This window comes from Taudactylus pleione, unplaced genomic scaffold (genome assembly GCF_031769625.1).
Source record: "Taudactylus pleione unplaced genomic scaffold, aTauple2 ptg000290l, whole genome shotgun sequence".
Lineage (NCBI taxonomy): Eukaryota > Metazoa > Chordata > Amphibia > Anura > Myobatrachidae > Taudactylus > Taudactylus pleione.
In genome coordinates, this window is record NW_028284692.1 from 9,457,628 (window position 1) to 9,480,745 (window position 23,118).

The 23,118-nt window shown below is 42.7% G+C and overlaps 1 protein-coding gene across 2 annotated transcripts in view; it reads right to left on the reverse strand.

Annotated features, from left to right (window-relative positions):
* The window catches only part of ABCC3 (ATP binding cassette subfamily C member 3), a 142,281-nt gene that overhangs the window by 63,260 nt on the left and 55,903 nt on the right, over positions 1–23,118 (reverse strand). For both annotated transcript variants that reach the window (XM_088482664.1, XM_088482665.1), the window contains exons 2-6: positions 11,183–11,359; positions 6,511–6,636; positions 3,983–4,120; positions 1,685–1,807; positions 1,537–1,598 (exon numbers count right to left, since the gene is read on the reverse strand). In XM_088482664.1, coding sequence (XP_088338790.1) covers positions 1,537–1,598; positions 1,685–1,807; positions 3,983–4,120; positions 6,511–6,636; positions 11,183–11,359 — 626 coding nt within the window. The remainder of the gene's footprint in view (positions 1–1,536; positions 1,599–1,684; positions 1,808–3,982; positions 4,121–6,510; positions 6,637–11,182; positions 11,360–23,118) is intronic.

The window sequence follows — 23,118 nt, forward strand, 5'->3', positions numbered from 1 at the left end:
TGCAGTGATAATTACCCTCTCCCTCTAGATTGTAATCTCGCATGAGCAGGGCCCTTTCTACCATCTGTCTCATATCTGCATCTTTCCATCAACTCATCTGTCCTTTTTCTCTATCAATGTGTGGTTTATTTTTTATTTTTTGTAAGATTTTATCAGCCAACTGCACATAGCTGCTGGTTATGTGGCGCCTTGGAAATAACTGATGATAATGAAGATATAGATTTTGAAATATCTAACGTTTAGCTAATTGTTCTGCAGGATTGGTGAAACTATGACTGCAGTTCCATTAATGTGATGCATTCAACATGTAAGAAATGCAATATGTAGTCAAAGTGTAATATAGGGGGGTATTCATGAAAGCTTGGAGAGATATAAAATTGTGAAAGATAAAGTACCAACAAATCAGCTCCTAACTGAAATTTTTCAAACACAGCCAATAACGTGACAGTTAGGAGCCAATTGGTTAGTACTTTATCTCACACTTTTATATCTCTCCAAGCATGCATGAATAGCCCCCTAAATGTATACTGAAACTTGTGTTCCATATGCAGAGATAAACCCATTGCATAGGATTATTAATCTCACCTCTTCTCAGACGCAGTGTTTCCACCCGAGTCATATTCTGTCTGTGAGGTTGTAGCATTTGGACAATATTCTACAGTCACATGCACTAAAGTGGCTAATAATGGCATGTACAGTAAATACACATGATAAAGATAAGTATGGAAAGACCAAGGGACAAATAGGCCGTAGGGAAATGAAACATCCAAAGCAGTTTCTCAAAATTGATATAAAGATCAGGCAGGGTTACATTTATTACTTGTGGAAGAGCTAAAGCTCAAGATGCAGCTGTGAGGCCACACACGGGTTACAGGGGGTTGGAAATTAGGATGGCCAATATAGAGGTTGGGGAACAGGAGCTTCGCCTCTTTCATCTGGACAGTTTTAGTGCCTGTGTGTGAGTTCGCTGGGCTTGTCTTGCGTGGTTGGGGTGGTAAAGCACAGAAAGTTGTAGTTAATAACTATTGGGCATATTTGGTCGAGTGCACGTAGACATTTTATTGGGCCAAATTCACCAGTAAGAAGATTGCGGATACCACCCGCATGGGTAGGTCCAGTTCCAGTCAGATTTCTGGAGGAGTAGGCACTCAATGTCAACCATGTTGCAAAGGGGTGAGTGTTAAGACCTCCCTGTTATATAGATATTGATGATGAAATAACACCTTGGGTCATTCCGGCTTGCTTGTGCTTTGGTTCGCCACCAGTCTGTTTTCTGTTTTCTATTTAATTTAACCAATTGGACATCACAAATTTAAATACATCAGCTAGTACAAAATACAAATTTAAATATATCAGCTATTACAAAATTCAATACAACAGTATTCAGACCAAATAAATCAGTTCAATTCGCCATACTTATGTCTCCTGGCTTTTATTCATTTTAGTCTGTGAAGTATATTTTAATTGTGGTCAATTTTAATTGTGGTCAATTTGGGAAATGTGCTGATGGGGGTACATATACTATTATTAACTTACTTGGTAAACCACCAAAATGTTAATCTTGAAAGAAAACCAGCATCGGATTCTGGGCAGGGATTCTGAGATGCAAAGTAACACACAGTTAGAAGTGTTAAACTACTCCACATTTTACAGTGGGATATACATTAACGGTGATCCTACTCACATGATCAGTGTTGGCGAGAGAGAAGAATGGGCGAGCCTCTTTCAAACAGGATAAAATGAGTTCCACCACGAGTAGAGAGAAATAAATAAAAAATGTAGTGAACCTGAATCGATCTGTAACAGCCTGAACATGAAACAGAGAAGTGCAAAAAATCATGTTAAGCCTTAGAGTATAATTTGCTATTAACAACACTACTGACCTCATAGGATCAAATCAACCTTTACTCCTACCAATAACCATGCTGGAAATGGCTATAGATGAAGTGAATTTAATCAACACAAATGGTTTATGTGCAGTGGAGTAGAGAAAATGCATTGTGTTGTACCCTGACTCATTCCATTCACATACAGTGCGGCTTATGATGAGTTCTAAGCAAGTCGTCCGTAATTGTTCGCACATAGAACTAAGGACCTCATTCAGAGCCGCTCGCAAAATGCAAGCGCTCGCTCTGAATGAGGGCGGCCGCTTCTCTGTAAAGAGCCGGCCTCCTGGCCGCTCGATAAGCTGTGGGTGACCACCCGCAGATTTAGCGAGCGGCCAGGTTGATGGACCATCGCGACCATCGGGGCTTGCGACGAGACCCTTGTAGTAGGGTTTCGTCTGCCGCAAGCCCCAGTGAGCTTTCGGCTCTAATAGAGCCGGAAGCTCACCACTGAGATCATGAGTGATGTCAGTGGGGCCGCAAACAAACGGCAGGCGTTCCTTCGGGAACGCCTCCGTTTGGCCAGTCACCCCCCCACCCTGCCTATAAAACGGGGCGAGCTGTTGATCACCATCGACAGCCGCCCCTTTGCAGTGAGCCCTGGAGCGAGATAATTTTCCTCTTGCTCCGGGGCTTGCGCACGCACAGTGCGGCCGCTGCGCGTGCGCCGGGCCTCAACATCGACCGGCTTGCGAGCACTCAGCGCTTGTGAGCGGGTCTGAATGAGACCCTAAATGCGTACATTCACCCATGTATACTCGTCTGTGTGTACAGTTTTATGCAGCTCTGCGAGCGGACCGCCCTTATCTGTATGCTGGGTTTCATAGCCAACATCATTATTCTACATCAGTGATTCCCAACCTCGGTCCTCAAAGCACACTAATAGTGATGTCCATGCTTAAACACAGATGGTTAAATCAAAACAACTAAGGTACTAATTAATTACCTGTGCTCAACTATGGCTATCCTTAAAACCTGGCCTGTTAATGTGCATTGAGGACCGTGGTTGGGAACCCCTGTTCTACATAGCCTGCAATTATGTAGACACGCTCTCACTGGACATTGCCTAAAATAGAATGACCCACAGCAGCAGGGGACTTTTGCCTCACTGCACCATGTAGCCAGAACATGTGATGTCATGACATCAAAAAGATGGGACTGGAGGGAGGGTTAGGGTTAGGCTAGGGGGAGAGAGAGTTAGGGTTAGGCACCCCCGGAGGGACTTAGGGTTAGGCACCCCCCGGTGGACTTAGGTTTAGGCAGCGGGGAAGAGGGTGGTTAGGGTTAGGCACTTAGAGGGGGGATTAGGGTTAGGCACTTGGGGGGGAAGTTATGGTTAGGCACCCCTAAGGAGGGTTAGGGTTAGGGGGGTTAGGTTAGGTTAGTATATACTCACCTATCCACGATCGGGATTTCCAGCGCTGTCGGGCTTCCGCTGCTTCGAAGTCTGCTCTTGTCGGGCTGCCGCTGATGGGAATCGAACCGCCGGCCATGCGGCCGGCGGTATTTCATACCCATTCTGCCCTGATATGCCCCTTCACTTGCAAGTGGATATGAGTCTGAGATGTGTACGACAGTGCCCCACCTGTTGTGGGGTATACTGTACATCACTTTGGAGAATGCACTGTGTAAAACATGCAAGAAACTCTGTAAATGGACTCACATTCAACTCTGCATTAGGCCCATTGTGTTTGTGACAATACATTGTTTACACTATAGCTCAATTTTCTAGATCTATATGTGTGAGTTTGGATTTAATATCTACACCCAATGAAATATTATTAACGCTTTTTAACTGACTGATGATGGAAATAGAGAACAAGAAAATTATTTTGGTAATAGTAAGGGTTATTCACTAACATTGGTCAAAGGTGCAAATCGGCACAAAACCATAGCAACAAATAACCCTAAATGTGCACTACAGTATATCACAGTATATCATAAAATCCTTTCAGAGATATACAAGTATGGAGAAAGTTAGCATGCCCACTAATATCAGTCTGATAATGAACAAAAAGTAGTATTTATTAATGGGTGAAGCTCATTGTTTGGATGAAGTCAATATAATGACAATATAAAATGGGCAATGAGCTTACCTTATTTACAGATGACATGACCTTAGAGCGGAAGGGAATTATTGCACAAAGTGTTGCTAGGAACCAGAAAACGATTAGGACACCTGAAGACTGTACACCCTTCAGTCTTTCATACTGTAGAAGTATTGTCGCCATAATCTGCATTAATAATTATTAAAAATAAAACCAAACATGTAAATGTAAAGAGAATAATAACAAAAAAAAAAAAACAGTTTTGAAAATTCACTCATTAATGTCAGTGAACACTGCTAAGTACATCGACAGCAGGGATGTATCATAATGGTTACCGGGTACGTGACACACACACACACACACATGGATCAAGGGGGACTCACATCACACAAGCAACACACAAGAATAAGGTCCGATCGGGCTGAAGCTGGGGCCACTTTTTCGGTAATTTCTTCAACAATATGAAGAAATGCTGTAGAAATCACCTGTAATATGGTGCATGCGCAGAAGATAGCAAGGTTCTGTCCCAGGGCCTTTGCTATCTCCCCAGCATGTGCCACTACCATATTTACGATGGCCCACACCAAAACTTGCACAAGTCGTCCGTAATGAAGAGCCCCTTCATTAGTTAATACATCACTGCTTGACAGTGCGTTTTTTCACTTTTTTAACAGTGTATCTGAGCAATATGTCAGTACGTCACTCATCAAAGTCCTCTAAATAATGTACTTGACTGTCGTTGCCTTTCTAGCAACATTACTGTACCAGGGAGGTGATTCAGCTTAGGATGGAATTGCTGCACGCAGGCAGCTTTGCTATTCCGTCCTTGCCAATATGCAAATGCAGCAGGAGGAGTATGACACTCTCTGCTGCATTTGCGATCCCAGCACCAAGGTCGCAGGCTGGGATCACCATCGCAACCATCGGTCGCGATGATGGACGGTGCCAGGCTGCCGGCCAGCTGAGTAATCTGAGGCTTACTCAGACTGGCCATCTTGCAAGGCCAGGAAACTGCATCCGTAGACGCAGCCCCTAGCTTTGCCACTCCCGGAAGACGCTGGGCGTTCCCGCCCTGCACTGCCCCTTAAATGCCTCTGCCTGTCAATCAGGCAGAGACATAGAAAGGTATGCGTGCGATCACGCAGGACCCGTTCTGCCCATTTGCAGAACGGGTCCTGCGCAAGCGAGATTCCTGATAATTGGCCCCTAGTTACAAGTTTTCAGATCATTTTGTACATTAACAGCAAATTTAACAAAAATGTAACGGGCACCAAAATGTATCTTTAAACAAGTAATTTGATCAAAGACCATGCAAACAAATATTGAATTTGTGTTCACAAGCATAAGTTTATCTAATTTAAAATTTGCTTGATTAGGGGTAGTTGTTTTGAGACAGTAAATGAAGGTCCACATGACACATTGTTTGCACTCTCTATAATTGGCATTTCTGGTTTTATTTTGTGTGCCAGGTATAACACAAGATTTATAGGTGACCAGTCACACAAATCCTTTTGATCTGGATTTGTGAAAAGCACAAATTATTTGAAAATAAACACTGCGAGATCTGGTGGAAAAACGAAGTGTGTTCTTGGGAAACTGCGCATGATTCCTGCTCCGATACACTAAACATTAAAGGATGATTACAACAATTATTTCAAATTAGTTTTGGTGGAGTTAAATAAAGTCCTGGGGTGCAGCATTCCCTAAGTCACCCCAGAGGCTTCCATGGTTCAGCACTCCTCTTCTCCCTGACACTACTCGGATGTTTTGTTGATTCCCCTCCCTGAGGAACTGCTCTTAATGCAAATGAGAATTTACAGGGGAGAAAAAGAACTTTGGGCCTGATTCAGACCCACTCGCGAGCGGCTGTACGCTCGCAAGTGGGTCGATGGTCTGCACTGAGCATGCGCACGACGGAGGGAGCTCCGTCGTGCGCATGCGCCAGACACGACGAGCGAAGGACTTTCCTTCGCTCGTTGTGTCCGATCAAAGGGGGCGTGCTGTCAATGTTGATTGACAGCACGCCCCCTTTGGTGGGCGTGCCGGGGGCGTGCCTCCCTGACGGGGGCGTTCCCACGGGAACGCCTCCCGTCAGAAGCCGGCCCACTGACATCACTAGTGATGTCAGTGGGAGTGATTTTGGCTCTGATAGAGCCAAAATCACTCCGGAGCTTGCGGTTGAAAACCTCAACCGCAGGCTCCGGCTCGCAATTTCGATGGTCGCGATGGTCACGACCATCGCGGCCATCAAAATGCACACTCGTATAGCCTGTGGGTGGTGACCCACAGCTATACGAGCGTCCAGGAGGACGCTCCATGAAAAAGGAGCCCGGCCCTCATGCAGAGCGTGCGCTCTGCTCAGAGCGTACGGCTCTGAATGAGGGCCTTTGTTACCTCCACCAAAAACTAAATTTAAGTTTTTAAGTATAATTATGTAATATGATAATGCTACTGAATTAAAGGATTACATTTCACGACTTACCATTTTTTTTAACAGTTTGATCTATATAATTATATATTTATAATGATTCCATGTTATGATCATTTAAAATAGTATAGATTTGGGTGATACAAACCATTGTTATTCCAACTATAAGAGGTGTGACGAAGAACACTGGCGGAGGTGGATCATTCTGAACAAGTTTATGGAAAGAGTAAAATAGGTCTGCCCAACAGACGCACCAGAGCAATACACCAAACACCTGAAAAACAAAGCAATGGGTTTGTAAATAAGGTCTAATAGGATAATAATAATAAGCAAATGAATGAGACAATATAGGATGCACAGGATTATGCAACACCCATGTCATATGTGTCAGCTGATTCTAAGTCAATATATAGGGGACTGCTTTCCTGGGTGACATTCTGTTGCCCATGGAAAAGTACATAGACTGAATTACTTACCATAATTACAGATCCTTTTCCTGGAGCTGCAGATAATAAGCTACTGTTAGAGACAGTGCAATGTAAGAATAGAACTCAACCTATGCTATCTCAACCCCTCCTATTTCCAAGCATTACATAGAGAAATAAAAAGAGTGGTAATAGATTTAGGAAAATAATTCTGAGGAGATAAAGTACAAGTCCCAAATGTTCTGTATGGGTACAGTAGGTCTGCTTAGCCCATTGACGAGAGTGGAACGACTGTACGATTACAACATTGTAATCATTCATTCGTTCCTCATTCTGTGCAGTGGATAAAGTGCCCACACTGAACAATATGTCGTACAGTGCAGGCAGACACCCTCCCTCATCCCCGAACATGCACAACCTGTCAATATCGGCAGGTTGGCCTGCATGTTCAGGCGATGGCAGAAACCAAAAATGACCAGCGTGCACCGCTGGTCGTTGCCGGCATGTTCACTGCATGATTAATGAACGACTGAACGATAACGATGTTGTAATTGTTCAATCGTTCATTTTTCTTGTGTAGTATATATGCGCCTTAAGTTAATAAATCCCCTTTTCACCTTCAGGTAAAGGCCTCATATCTGTAGGGGAGGAAAGACCAGGCATCCCTGAAGTATCTTTCTCATTGAGACTGTGGGGTAAATATACTAAAGTATAGTTTTTAGTAGTGAGTTTTAGAAGAGATGTTGCCCATAGCAACCAATCAGATTCTAGCTATTATCTTCTAGAAGGTGAAAGTTAAATAGAATCTGGTTGCTATGGGCAACATCTCTTCTAAAACTCACTTCTAAAAACTCTCACTTTAGTAAATTTACACCTGTGTCTCCAGAAGCAACAATATTCACCAAGGAATCTTAAGAAGGTATGTGTGCATGAAACCCTTGGTCATTCTACCTGTTCAACTTATTTATTTTTTATTTATTAATAGTTTCTTATATAGCGCAGCATATTCCGTTGCAACATTAACAAAACAAAACTGGGTAATAACAGACATAGAGTTAGGAAGGAATTTAAACCCATTTGCCACCATGACTAAGAAAATCCTGCAGCTCAGTGGTATACAGAGTTGTAACTAGACTTTTTGGTGCCCCGTGCCAGAAAGATCATTGGCGCCCCCCCCTATGTTTTAAATAGGAAGATAACACACCTGAAAAAGAGCCATTGCCTCATGGGGAAGGGCCAAGGAGGAGATAGGGGCGGACGGAGAATAAAATAAGAGGAAACTACAAGTGAGAATGATGATAAACAGAAAATTGACAGGCCCAAACAGCGCCCCCTGCCCTGCGGTGCCCTATGCCATGGCACAGGTCGCACTACCCTAGTTACAGCCCTGGTGGCATATTAGTGAGAAGATGAGAAGAAGCTTGCCTAATAGTGCATAACCTTGTCCTGTATAATGGTTGCATGCACCATTACAAAAAAGATCAGGTACATTTTCTATTACTGTTCTATAAAACTAGTGGATCGAGGGGATTATTTATCAAGCCCATTCTTCAAATACAGAAACAGAAGTATCTGCATAAATGTATGTATTCTCACTAAGGCCCTCATTCAGAGCCGCTCGCTATTTGCGGTCGTTCGTTCTAAAACAAGGGGTGGCTATTCAAATGAACCGTTCGCTAATTGCGGTCTGTTCACGCCTCTAAGTCTGAACGAGCGAGCAAAACTTGCGGTTGTAATTTTGAAAAATACGCCCCCTTGCCGCTCGCACCATACGTCATGTCCGCTATTTATTAGATTAATCGAGTACATCGAACAGCGTATGAACTGCTCGCTATTCTTGTGGCTGGTTTGTTCAACCGCTATTTTGCGAGCAGTTCTGAGTAAAAAAAAACCAAGTGACGTGGTCAATGACGCTGCTGTATTAATTATGCACACCCTTAAAACGCCCGTTTTGACCTTTAAGCACGCCTGCGATCTAATTCCACACCTCCGTTTTCAAGCACCTTCCCCTGTTACCACCCACATACGCCTCTTTCTGTCACTCAAAATAGCAGGCATTTGCTATATAGCGAACAAACGATTTTCGGCCGCACTGACTGGTTCGCGCATGCGTATTAAAATCCATACGCATGCGCAGATGTGCGAACATCGGTCAGAACGAACGAGCGGCCGCTTACGAGAGGCTCTGAATCAGGGCCTAAGTACTAACAGCCTAATGCAGGTAATTTCACAGAAATCTCCTGCAAAAGGCTAATTAGTGCTGCTGACCGCAGTCCCATTATTAGCAATGGGAGCTACGATCTGACCCTTAAGTACAAAACTCCAAAAAGCTAAGCTTTTCTGAGTTTGGCCCCATAGGTTTAACCGTTCTTAGCCTTTGGAGGCAATCCATCCAGTTCCGGAAACTGACAGTGTGTGCATGCGCTGTGTCAGATTCTCTGGAGGAATCTTTAAAAAATTTGAAATACTCCTCCGATATGTCGCAGATGTAACTCACATTTACAGTGGTTACCGCTACCGCTGTCCCTGCCAGCTAACTTTAGTACATAGTGGGGATATTTTAGTTCAAAAAGAAAATATCCATTGCGACACTGACTGTTAATAATCACGTCAGTGACGCAATTATTTATACATAGGCTCCTTACATGAATACATAAACTTAGAAATAATGTTGGCACAGCTTCCTAAGATGAGCGGTTCGGTTTTGGATGTCCCCACCAAGTTCGGATATCAGAATACGGACAAACGTCATCTTCCACAAACAAAGCATCATCTTTGTCCGTGAAAGATGATATTATTTGTCTGTGAAAGATAACATTTTTGCCTCATTCTGAGATTAGAAGATCCCAACCACTCATCTATACTTCCTACAACAAAATGCAGAGAAGGACAGAAGACCTCTAGACTTGTCAGGTTGCTAAGAAAATGTATCAATGATTTCATGCAGTGGCTGAACTTCATTGCGGTGCCCAGAGTAAGGTCTGCTTCAAAGCACTCTGAACCCCCCTTCCCCGGCAACCCATTCTAAAATTGAAGTGCAGGAGGGAGCAGGGATGTACAGCGTAAATTGCAACACACTGCCTCCCTAAAACTACAGGCATTGCACGGCCCAGACTAAAGAGACCAGGCAACCAAGACTGTGGGTCTCTGTATTCAGAGGTGCCATGCCCCCTCTCGGTGCCACTTATAAGTTTAATCTGTAGTGCCCCCGCTTACATTGGCCTTGAACAATAAGCTACTGGTTACATGTGCATGAAAAATTCATTAGACATCCAGCTAAAACAGGCAGGAAATACATACAGTATACAGAACTAGCGACCCGCCCCAGCTTTGCACGGGAGCAATTTAATCTCGCCAAAGCTCCCTGCATCTCATAACAACCTAAGCTATGTCACTGCGGTCCCCTGCATCTCACCACAACCCCGTTTCTCACTCCTGGCCCTGGCAACTCATCAGTGTCGCCACCACCCACACTGCTGCTGCCCCGCAGCTGGCTTGGGCCCGGCCACTGGAATGTGCTGAGAAGGGCAGGAGGATCATGGATGAGAGATTTGTATTGCAGCTACTGTAAACATTATCAGCAGCACGTCACCGGGGCTGGGGACACTGGAGAGGGAGTGCTTCACGGTGGAGGAGTGGTGGCCTGAATCCGCCTGCAGGTTCAGCATAGGGATGGACACTGGAATCCCATGGTTACTAACCATCAATGTTTTTGCTCCGATGGTAGTGTTTTTACTATTTGATGGCGGTCCAATGTTTGCCACCATCATTTGATGGTGTTCTGATAGTTGTTTTTTTTTAGTTTTTTAATTCCTGATAGCTATGCCTCCCCTGACTTCTTCTTGGCTACAGTGTTTGCAATCGGGGGTCTTCATGGGTTTGTTGGAGGCTGTCTCTCATTTTCTGTCTGCCTCAGATGTGACCCTGCTCAGACCCTGACTCCCTCCCCTCTGTAGGAAGCTGCTAAGTAACAGGGCACATTGCTATCTCTGATTGGCTCTCACTGTCTCTTGCTATTTCAGCACCTTGGTCAGCCCCTATACAGCAGCTTGGTGCAAGATTTTCTTTTCTGTGACTTTGCTTCACTAAAATCAACACGCTAGACTCCCTTTTGTCACAGATGTATGGTTCATACACCAAAACATTCATCAGCCAATGCTATACAGAACAGCGAAATCCCCATCAAAATCAATCCATTAAGAGCTTACCCCGAACAAATAGACAGACCCCAAAACCGGAGACTTTTATTTTATATTAGATAGATATATAGACAGATAGATAGATAGATAGATAGATAGATAGATAGATAGATAGATAGATACTGTGGAAAAAGTATAAAACAACAATGCTGAAATATATGTACATACAATTAACAAAAAAAAAAAAAAGCCTTACCGTTTTGGCCTTGCTTAACATAGACAGCACAATGTATCCTCTCTTGTTATATTTTAAATAAATAATATAAAACGGCAGCATGACCCAAAGATAGATACAGGGAATCCAGGCAATAATTGTATTTTGGAAGCATTGAGTTAGGTCTGGGTTGTCTGTATATAATGTGATATTGGAATCCTGTAATAAAATAATAATAAAAAGAATGTTAATTTAATATTTTCAATACATAAATGTACAGCCCATGAATATGATAGAAAGTTATCACAAGTAGCAATTTAACCGGAAATATATATATTTGCAGTATCTGACTGGGACATGAAGGGCTCACCAGGGATTGCAGTGGTAGGGGCCCACACTTAAGGGGTGTGGTCAGCCACCATAGAGTTACTTAAGGCCCCAATACATGGTGCGATTCAAAGTTGGTAAGATGTGTTGTAGGAATGCCCTTGAAATTCTTCATACGATGTGGTCAAATGGTCTATGATTGATCGTTACGATCATAGGATAAGATACATAGAAGTGTATCACATTGTACTCAAAATATCGTAGATCTCTCTGCAAAACCATCTGATCTGCGATCCAACTAGACGACGGCGGGAAGGCGCATCGGGGTCGCAGAACACACAAAAAACACCTATTTTAATACGATTGGTCTGTACAACGCGTCGAAACTGTCCATATCGGGTAAAAAATCGTACCATGTATGGGCACCTTTAGCCAACTTTTATAGAAGACATGCAAAGAATAAAGAATAATATTGTGTAACTTGAGTGCATGGTCTGGACCCTGACTCCTAGAGGAGAGGATGGGGCCCTCAGGCAGTGGAGCCTATCAGGGATATCCTCTGTACCACAGTCCAATGCAAATGAAAAATTTTACTTGCATATAAGCTTATGATGTGTAAATTCAAGATGTAACCTGGGTATAGTACAAATACTAAATTCTTATTTAAAATAACAATTGAAAATGTGAACAGTTTGCATATAAAATACACCATTCATCAGCACTCAATAAACTCAGCAATTTTGCAGTTTGAAATAATATTAAGAGCCAAGCCTATCACACAATCCAAATGGGACAGACATTGTAATTTGTTTTGAGAAGCTGGGTTTTTTGTGCCAGATACAATATCAAAGTCATAGCAGGTGGTTCTGGGACTGGCCAAAATTTTACCATAATTTTTCCACCTACAATATTGGGAGATATGTAATTCATTAGGATCCAGTCCCATAAATGAGGCATATCGTGTTCTATATTTATGAGGCACAGGTACAGTACTAGCCCATGCATAGGCTGTATTCTCAGTGATGTCACTCTTACTTGGGGAATGTATAGGTTGTGTTCTTAGTGATGTCACTGATTCTGAGTGAATTGGCTGAATTCTCATTCTCATTGGTTGGCTGTGTACGAATAATGCTGTGCTACACGTGTCCACATACACCTATTCTCAAATTGCACCATATAGCCCCATTTGTCACGCAAAGGAATTTGCGACTTATTCATGCCATTTTCTTAATATATACGTCTTTGGGCCGGATTCAATCAATGGCGAAATCATCCGTTTTTCGACAAAAAAAAGGTGAAAACGGGCGTTTTTCGACAAAAAAAAAACAGGCAAAAAGTTTTCTCCACCTAAGACCAGAAGAAAAAAAAAATGGCAAAATCCCTATTTTTACTAAATTTGTGGGGATTTCTTTCAGAACCCTTTGGACACTCTCTCCTTAATGATAAATTACCCAAAATTTTTTTTAAAGTTGTGCAATTCAGCGAAAAACGACTGGTCAAATTTTTGGGGTAAAAAAATAAATATTGTTGAAAATGGGTTTAACGTATTGGTCTGGTTTTTCCGTGGGTGGTATGGATGCATCGTGTTTTTAACATCGCACATGGTTGCACCCATTTTAATGAACCCCCAATTTACGTGGAACAGTTATTTCCTGGGGAAAAATAACTTTCTATCATTTTTTAAAAAAAATCTGTATATGCAAATTACCCCCAACCGATGCAATTTAAGTCCAAAAATACTTTTATTATGGCCAATCGTACACTTCTAAAATAATTTCCGTTGTACATCAGCCATCTATTGGAGTACAAATGCAAATTCCTAACTTTTTCACCTATTTTCACTTAATTTTTATTGCCCCCCCCCCCATTTTCGCCTGGTATTTTTTGGCGATTAAATCGGCCAATTTCGCCTCGATTTAGTAAATGAATGATTTTAGTAAACTATTTTCGTTCATTTTTTCAAGGGAAAAATAAACGAAAGTCGTTTACTAAAATCGTTCATTTACTAAATGTAATGAACGATTTTTTGGGACTACAACCGATTTTTGCATATTCCCTTACTGAAAATCGTTGAGTTGGTCAGTCTGACTGAACTACAAACTACAAACGTGAACGCGCATGAACGATAATCGTTCATCGTTTAACTCAGAAAGTGAACGATTTTTTTCAACGATTGAACGATAAACGATATCGTTATCGATAATCGTTCAAAAAATCATTGTGTGTGTATGCACTAGCTACGGCCCTGCTAAGTACTTAGTATGCTATTAGCAACTTAGGCCCTGATTCAGACCCACTTGCGAGCGGCTGTCCGCTCGCAAGTGGGTCGATGGTCTGCACTGAGCATGCGAACGACGGAGGGAGCTCCGTCGTGCACATGCGCCAGACGCGTCGAGCGAAGGACTTTCCTTCGCTCGTTGTGTCTGATCAAAGCGGGCGTGCTGTCGATGTTGATTGACAGCACGCCCCCTTTGGTGGGCGTGCCGGGGGCGTGCCTCCCTGACGGGGGCGTTCCCAAAGGAACGCCTACCGTCAGAAGCCGGCCCACTGACATCACTAGTGATGTCAGTGGGAGTGATTTTGGCTCTGATAGAGCCAAAATCACTCCGGGCCTTGCGGTTGAAACCCTCAACCGCAGGCTCCAGCTCGCAGTTTCGATGGTCGCGATGGTCAAGACCATCGCGGCCATCAAACTGCACGCTCGTATAGGCTGTGGGTGGTGACCCACAGCTATACGAGCGTCCAGGAGGACGCTCCATAATTATGGAGGGCGGCCCTCATTCAGAGCGTACGGCTCTGAATGAGGACCTTAGTAAACTATTAGCGAATTAGCAAAATTGAGGAAAAAGTAAGTCAGGGTGCAAGCGCCACCCAACGTTATGCTTAATCTGTATCAACTGCTTTGCGACAAAAAACACTTTATAATAAATCTAGTACATAGGACCTGATTAAGAGTTGTATGTAAACCCAATGGCTTACGCACATCTCCGATGTTTAATGATTGGCACATGCGCGTGGTGTGTACTTGTGCTGTGATTTGATAATTGCTTAAACAACTGTGATATATTTTAGAAATTTCTGATATTAGTGCCAGGCTATTTGTGTAGCGTTATTTCTTGAAAACAAGGGACATGTTGACCCCGTCTTCAAGGCCAGGGTCTGCGCCTTCTGAGGCAGAGTACTTGGCCCCAGCAGAGTAAAAACACCGGCCACCCTGCATAACCTGAGGGTTACTCAGACGGCCTATGTTTTCACAGATGATCTGATGCTGCATCCTCAGACGCAGCAGTGGCTGACAGAAGTTGGTAGGAGGCGTCTGTTTACACAAGATGCCTCCAGCAGAATTAGAATATTTAGATATAGCAGTGTGGGTACTGCAACCATCTCTGAATCAGGCCCTTAGTACTCTATTAACAATTTAAGATGCACAATTAGGGGGAAATTTACTCAAGCACAGGAATATCTATCCGTGGTGGAGTGTCTAAGTCGCGTCTGGTGTCTCAAGCTACATGGCGCAAAAAGAATAGGTGTATGAGGACACATCTGTATTCTGTTGAGAGACATTAGCCAAACACAAACTCTTCATATATACAGAAGTATCAACAATGATGCAGGTAGCATATCTGCCAATAATCCCAATATTCAGTGGCTAAAAGGGGCATGGCACGTCGGCAAATCATGATCACATCCAAAATGGGTGCTGCTGGGACAGATCTTTGTGTGGTTTTGGAAGATCAGGGCTGTAGCCTACGTTCTCTCTTCTTTTCCAATAGGGCATTTGTAAGGTAATGTGCAGTATGCAGCTGTTTGTCAGAACAGACCAACACAAACAGAAAGAGCATCAAAATGCTAAATGTAAAATTTCTAGTGACGTTAATCTGGATGAGATGAAACATACTTCATTTTCTCAAGACCCACTACTTCATCAAGGCCTTCCAGCTCTCATCCTAACCCACTTCATGCTCTTTCCTCCCTATCTTCCCCTTCTGTGTCGCGCCCGTCTGTCTGCCCCTCCCCTTTAGAATGTAAGCTCTCACGAGCAGGGACCTCATCCCTCATGTGCTTCTCATTACATTTTCTTTGACTCTTTACTCCCCATAAGGGCACCTAACACAGGACTGCCAGCTCCCGGCTGCTTATTGAGAGTGTTTAATCGCTATTGCAGCAAAGTATCTAAATCGTGTCCTTGTCCTGCACTGTAATGTACTGTAAGTTACTTGTTTCTTGTTCACTTATTAGTTCTATGTACGATGTAAGGCGCTGCTGAACACTTGTGGCGCCATATAAATAAAGGATAATAATAATAATAATTTTAAATAGCAAATTAACTATTATTAACAGTTTAATTTTTACGATTATTTGCTTTTAAGGAAATATTAAAGTCTTCATTTTATCCTTGAGGGTACAGAAATACTGTATGCTGACACAGTGACTGTTTGCATTAGCATTCAGTCCCAGACAGTTTTACATTTTATAGGAATATTTCTAGTTTTCATAGCTCCAACAACTGAGAAGAAAAAAGAACAGATCCATTTAAAAAAAAAAAAAAAAAATTAATTTAATGCATAAAAAATGCAGTTCACTTAGAGTAACGAAGAACAGAGAAATGATGTCAGTAAAGTCAAAAGGAATTTCTATTAATCCACAAAGAACCGCAACGTTTACCAGTTAGATTTGTTACATATAACAGACCCAGAACAATCGAGGTACAACAATTAACAGTTCCCTAAATCAAATACTTGCCTACTTTTTAGTTCTCCTCTCCGGGAGAAGCCCTGGGAGGGGAAGCAGGTGGGTTGCGATGGGGGCGGGGCCTGACGGCTAGCGTCATTAAGCACGTCTTCTTCACGGTAAATTGCAGCAAATTTAAATAGGGGTCGGGGCTAAATGACACGATTCATGAAGAATCATGTCATTAAGCCCAACCCCTATATGGGGAACCGCGATCGCCGCAAAGATTCTCCCCAACTGCCCACTTTACTAGGAAGTTACGCGAGAAATCGGGAGAAATTACTACTCTACCGGGAGTGCGGCGGGTTACACGAGAAATCGGGAGCCTCCGGCGACTTCAGGGAGAGTAGGCATGTATGAATTACGCTTGATCACCCACTGCAATACTACTTACTGTTCAATGTCCCTAACTGGTCTATCTGCCACTGTTTATAAGCTATGGTGCAAGATCTGGCCAGTGGAGGGGCTAGTTAATGCACACATGTCTACACACTTCATTTAGTATAATAGTGCAACTGTAACCTAGGACTGTGCCGGCGTCAAGAGAAGAGGAGCAACTTAGGTAATTGTACAGGAGGAGACTATTTAAGAAATTAACTGAAAGGCAAAAACTGTCTGCAAGCCAGCGCATACACGCCACATCTGCAGACACTGGCCCGGAGACAGTATTTTTTTTGTTAAATTGCAGATATAAATATTTTTTTGTTAATGCTGGAATAGTAAACAACAAAGAATTAAACTGTCTCCATGATCAGACTCTAATGATAAATAGGCGCCATTAGTTCTACTTTGCTGTACTGTACATAACAGCTGACCAAAAGAGACAGGAACAAAGTGATTCATCTTTCACAGCAGGATACATTGCTCTAGAGCAGTGTTAGGCCGTAATGATGTCGCGTATGCGAGTCATCGCGACAGCAGCTATTCCTTACAGAAGCCCGAAGTCACACAAAAGTACTCGCAGGCCCAAAGGGCTCCAAGCAAAATTGTGCAAATTCGGGTTCGGAGCGGGCCGCGAGATGCAGTGCCATTGCCGGCGTGTTAATGCCGTGGCAACGGCAACTTGCACCCTTCGCTGTTAATTGGATTGAGCCCATAGTCTTCAGCTGTGGAGGAGTGCTTACAGCCTTACAGAGTTCCACCGGACCTGGATTGTCACTGTTTGCTTTAGGGTGATGTAAATTATTTTAGTGTGCAGCCATTTATTCCGTGTGACAGGACAGGGAAATGTATATACTTAGGGGAGAATTCAATTAGATCTGTTAACTTAACGGGTGCTAATTGAATGCTGGACCCAATTTAATTAGCCCCGCTTATCAGGGATTTATTTTCGAGTCTCCTGCGACCCGAAAAGAAATCTCCGTTAACAGAGCACTTATCACGGATCCTGTGTGTTAACAGCCAATAATTAACCCCTGTTAACACCCGTTAACACATTCAGGCAGAGAAGAAGATACTGCTTTTGCTGCTCAGCGGCAGTAGCCTCCCTGGTCTCCCAGTGGAGCCCAGCACACAGCAGCGTGTGCTGGGATGCTGACAGGTAAGAGGGAGGGTTGGCGGCATCAGACTCGGGCCACCACTGGGCCCCTCCAACATTCCCGGGCAAGTAGTACCCACTCCTCCTGTATTGGAATATTGCTTAAGAATATATCAAATTAAAGGAAAAATTAAGTATCTATAATGTTTTATTCAACAGAATTAACCATATAGAATATTATTTATATTTTCTCAGTTTAGTATACCTTTCAAAAATATAAATTTATGTTGATTTGTTATTAATGATCTTCATACATAATAATGCCACTATTTCTGTATACACCTGTCTGGTACATACAGTGGATGCAGCCATTTCTCTCCTGAACCTTTATGACTTGCACTCTATCACTCCACTAGGAATGTGCCTCCTGAATTTTAGTGTCGTTACTGCATACCTCCCAAGTTTCTTTCAGTGGAGGCCGTGACCTTTGTGCAGGCTGAATTGGGTGTGCCCTCATGACCATGGGTGTGGTCTCATGGTAAATGCTATGCCCATGATCCGCTTCCCCCATTAAATGCTATGCCCATGAGCCGCTTCCCCCATTTTCATCATGGTTGGGGTATGCCCAGCCCTGTGAGTTGGAGACAGACAAACTAAAGCAGTGATGGTTATGGGTATATATCAAAGGTAGTACTTGGCTGTATTTCACTGCACTGGCTTAACTGTGAGGAACTGCAACTGCCACCTAGACTAACGTCAGACATGTCTTGATAATTACATAGGTCTGCGATGAAAAAGCTTTTTTAACAAATTTATGTGATACTTATAGATTTTTGGCTTCTGAACACGAAAATGACTCCCGAATTTGCATATCACATTACGTTTTTCTGCAAAATGTGTATTTATGAAGAAGTAATTTTTTACATATTCTTTAAAGTAATAAATGTATTTTGCCTACATTTATTATAAAACATTGGCCCTCATTCAGAGCCGTACGCTCTGAGCAGAGCGCACGCTCTGAATGAGGGCCGCCCTCCATAATTATGGAGCGTCCTCCTGGACGCTCGTATAGCTGTGGGTCACCACCCACAGCCTATACGAGCATGCAGTTTGATGGCCGCGATGGTCCATCGCCACTGCGAGCCGGAGCCTGCGGTTGAGGTTTTCAACCGCAAGGCCTGGAGTGATTTTGGCTCTATCAGAGCCAAAATCACTCCCACTGACATCACTAGTGAAGTCAGTGGGCCGGCTTCTGACGGTAGGCGTTCCCTTGGGAACGCCCCCGTCAGGGAGGCATGCCCCCAGCACGCCCACCAAAGGGGGCGTGCTGTCAATCAACATCGACAGCATGCCCCCTTTGATCAGACACAACGAGCGAAGGAAAGTCCTTCGCTCGTCGCGTCTGGCGCATGCGCACGACGGAGCTCCCTCCGTCGTGCGCATGCTCAGTGCAGACCATCGACCTACTTGCGAGCGGACAGCCGCTCGCGAGTGGGTCTGAATCAGACCCATTGTCTTAAATGAATCCTGTCGGTAGTATAGAATGTTGCAATTCAGTTCTCGTCATAAAACTTCCCCCCGCCCAGTGCCAGATTAAGGTCCACATGTTTTGGAACTGATTGGATATGCAAGACACCACTGGTTAATAAGTGGAGATCTTAAAATTTTATGCATGGCACTTGGCCAGCAACAAGGTTACACTAAATTCCCATGTTTTCTCTGTGAATGGGATAGCAGAGCTAACAATTTACATTGGCAAAAAAACAATTGGCCAGCTCGAAAAAGTTTAGAAATTGGAAAAAATAATGTAATCAAATCCAGTTTAGTAGATCCAAATACAGTTTTACTTCTATCTCTACATATAAAATTAGGACTGCTGAAACAATTTGTAAAAGCACTGCCTAAAGATGGAGAAAATGTAAAATATATCTTTCCACCAAATTCCCTAACTTATCGGATGCTAAACTTCAGGAAGGCATTTTTACAGGCCCTGACATTAGAAAGTTAATAAAAGATTAACATTTCGGGCGTGTAATGAATATTGTGGAACCTTCAGTGTGGACTTTGCCCTGGTTCAGAGCCGGTCGCTATTTGCGCTCGCTCGTCCAGAAAATAGGGGTGGCTATTCAAATGAACCGTTCGCTGTTTGCGGTCTGTTCACGCCTCTAGGTCTGAACGAGTGAACAAAACTTGCGGTCGTTTTTTGGGAAACTACGCCCCCTGGCCGCTCGCATCCGACGTCATGTCCGCTATTTATTAGATTAATCGAGTACATCGAACAGGGTATGAACTGCTCGCTATTCTTGTGGTTGGTTTTTGCTACCACAATTTTGCGAGCAGTTCTGGCTAAAAAAAAACCCAGTGACGTGGTCAATGACGCTGCTGTTTTAAATATGCACACCCATAAAACGCCCGTTTTGACCTTTAAGCACGCCAGCGTTCTGATTTCCACTCCCCGTTTTCAAGCACCTTCCCCTGTTACCACCCACATACGCCTCATCCTGTCACTCAAATTAGCAGGCATTCGCTATTTTGCGAGCACATGAATTTCGGCCGCACTGACTGGTTCGCGCATGCATATAACAATCCGTACGCATGCGCAGTTTGGCAAACATCGCTCGGAGCGAACGAGCTGCCGCTTACGAGTGGCTCTGAATGAGGGCCTTTGTTCAAACAAGTGATTTCAACATTTTTTTGCAATGTCAAGGATACAAATAAATTGTCAGGGAAATGCTTAATAGTTACAGAAACCTTAGCTGCAATATGAGTTTAAAGGTACATTTTTGAATTCCCATATTGAGCATTTCCCAAATAATCTCGGAGACTACAGTGAAGAACAGGGTGAATGGTTCCAACTAGACGTTAAAGATGTAGAAAGAAGATACCAGGGTCGTTGGGACGTCAGCATGACGGCTGACTACTGCTGGATGATACACAGAAACGACACAGAAAAAGCTTATAAGCGAAAAGTGACAAAACAAAGTTTGAACACAAAAAAAAACACAAGATATTAACAATTTTTTTCAATAATTATGGTTTGATTTCTATTATTGTTTGATTTTTTTGTTATTTTATTATGTAATTAAGACAAAAACACAGTGATATCATCTACACTTCTTCGTATTTCACAATAAATATGTCAAAAACAATTAAACTTCTTGTTTTTTCTTAAAAATGTATGTAACCCTCTTATAGGTAAATGTGATGTGGTAATTTTTTTTAATATACTATTTCTTGATGTACACAGGAGTATAATTAAGAATATAAAAGTGTTATTAAAAAAGCTTTCAATACCTTACATTTCGTAGACTTGTGTTATCAAGTGTCCAATCTAATGGGTAGAATGGACAATATAATTTTGGATTTGCATTTACTGTATCTATTTTTTCATTTTCCTAAAATAAAATATTTAAATAATATGCAAATAAGTTGGCTGATAAAACAACTCCAATTTCATTAGAAAAACAAACACGACAAAGAAGTCCTAGCTGAGCAAACATCACTGAGAACATTGATAATTTGATCAAAAATAGTACAAAATAATTGTATTTTAGTGATCATTTATGAAAACATAGAGGCCTTTTGGTTGGAATACTCTAGTAAACAGAGGAACAATCAATGATTTCACCACTGTATTGTTTATTATTTAGTGTTTGTGCTGCCCCTATAGTGTGAAAAAGGGTAATATACTTCATCAATTTATTGTTGTTGAAAACACAATGCCATCCTGAGATGGCATTAGGTTTCCTGCAAGGCTTGCGGCGTCCAATTATTACCAGATATTTATTACCAGATATTTTATATAGCGCCCACATATTCCGCAACGCTTTACAGAGAATATTCACATCAGTCCCTGCCCCAGTGGAGCTTACAAAATCTATATTCCCTACAACATCCTCACACATATACACTAGGGTTAATTTGTTGGGAGCCAATTAACCTACCAGGATATTTTTGGAGTGTGGGAGGAAACTGGAGTACCTGGAGGAAACCCACGCAAGCACAGGGAGAATATACAAACTCCACACAGTTAGGGTCCAGTAGCATCTTCACCGCCTTCTGTCACATCTGTGCCTTTAGCAGCCTGCATATGCATCATGCACAGACCAAAATGATCTAGAATGTTTTGGGCACATGTGGGGCCTCGCTGGCTCGCACAAGTGCAGTTTTTTTGTGTGCTGATGCCAGTGGGCTTAAACTGCAGCGCTGGAGATGGCGAATGCTGCCGCAGTCAAGTTCTGAAAATATTGTAGAGTATGGGGACAGCAGGCCACATCAGGAGTGAAAGGTTATGTGTTTCCTTTATGATGAATGGCCCCAAAATAAAAAATTTCTTCAAAAGTAGGTTAAAATATTAATTTTCACCTGCTTTTGTAGAAATTAAGTGATAATGAATAGACCCCTTAGTGTATTCTACTGTTCCTGCTCTCCAGCTATTAATTTCCACCCTGGATGAACAATTATCAGTGACTAAAGTCAGCCTTTCTAAAATGTAAAACCGTTCAGTTTGGTACAGTTCAACCTCTACCTGTATGGCACACCCATTGCCTCTCCTAAAGACACACTGGATAGTACATCTACATATCTGAGAAATACATGTAGAGTTGTTAGCTTGCATTTTGTTTCCTCCATTGATTGATATATACCCTATGCTGCAATCCAGGATGTCACTACTCCTGGCTGATTTAGCAACAGTACAGTACAGTATTGAAATCGCAAATAAATATTACCTCATCCACTGATTTCACTCTAAGCTGCACTATGACTGACCCTAAAGCTTTTGCTAATGTGCCCCAGTTCAGTGCCTTTTTCTCATGGCGCACCTAATTGGAAAACCTCCTCAGGTTTCTAGAGTTTACCAAGCACTCACAATGATATCAGAAAGTTTCTTTTATCTCACGCCTTAAAAGTAATATAACTTCTCCTCCCTTTTTGCTACTCTATATCTTATGTAAACAGGGTGTAACCAGGCATAACTATGTCCTAGTCAAGGTTATCATTGTAATGTGACTCAGCTACAGCTACAAGAATTAAAACTATCTTTGAAATGATTGAAATCACTTCAGGAAGTTTATTTCCTAAACTGAACACATTTCTTTACATAATAATTAAGATAATACAGCTTCTCCTTAACCTGTCACCACTATGACCTTAGACAGGGATAATATCTTCCACTCTGCCCCACATAAACTGCCAACGGAAAGACAGACAGCAGCCAACAACCTCCCTACAACCATCTTATCCAGTATGGGCTTCGTGTGGGTGCTTCCCGTGTCTTATTCCGGAAAGAGGGATAGGTCAGCGCCCATCGCTTATAGCTGTATGCCAGGCCATGCCGGGAATGCAACTCTTACCTTCTCCTGCTCCCATACACGCTTCCTAGTCTCACAATATTGGCTCAGCCTAACCTTCCACTTAACCACTGCAAAACCAAGCTGCATAG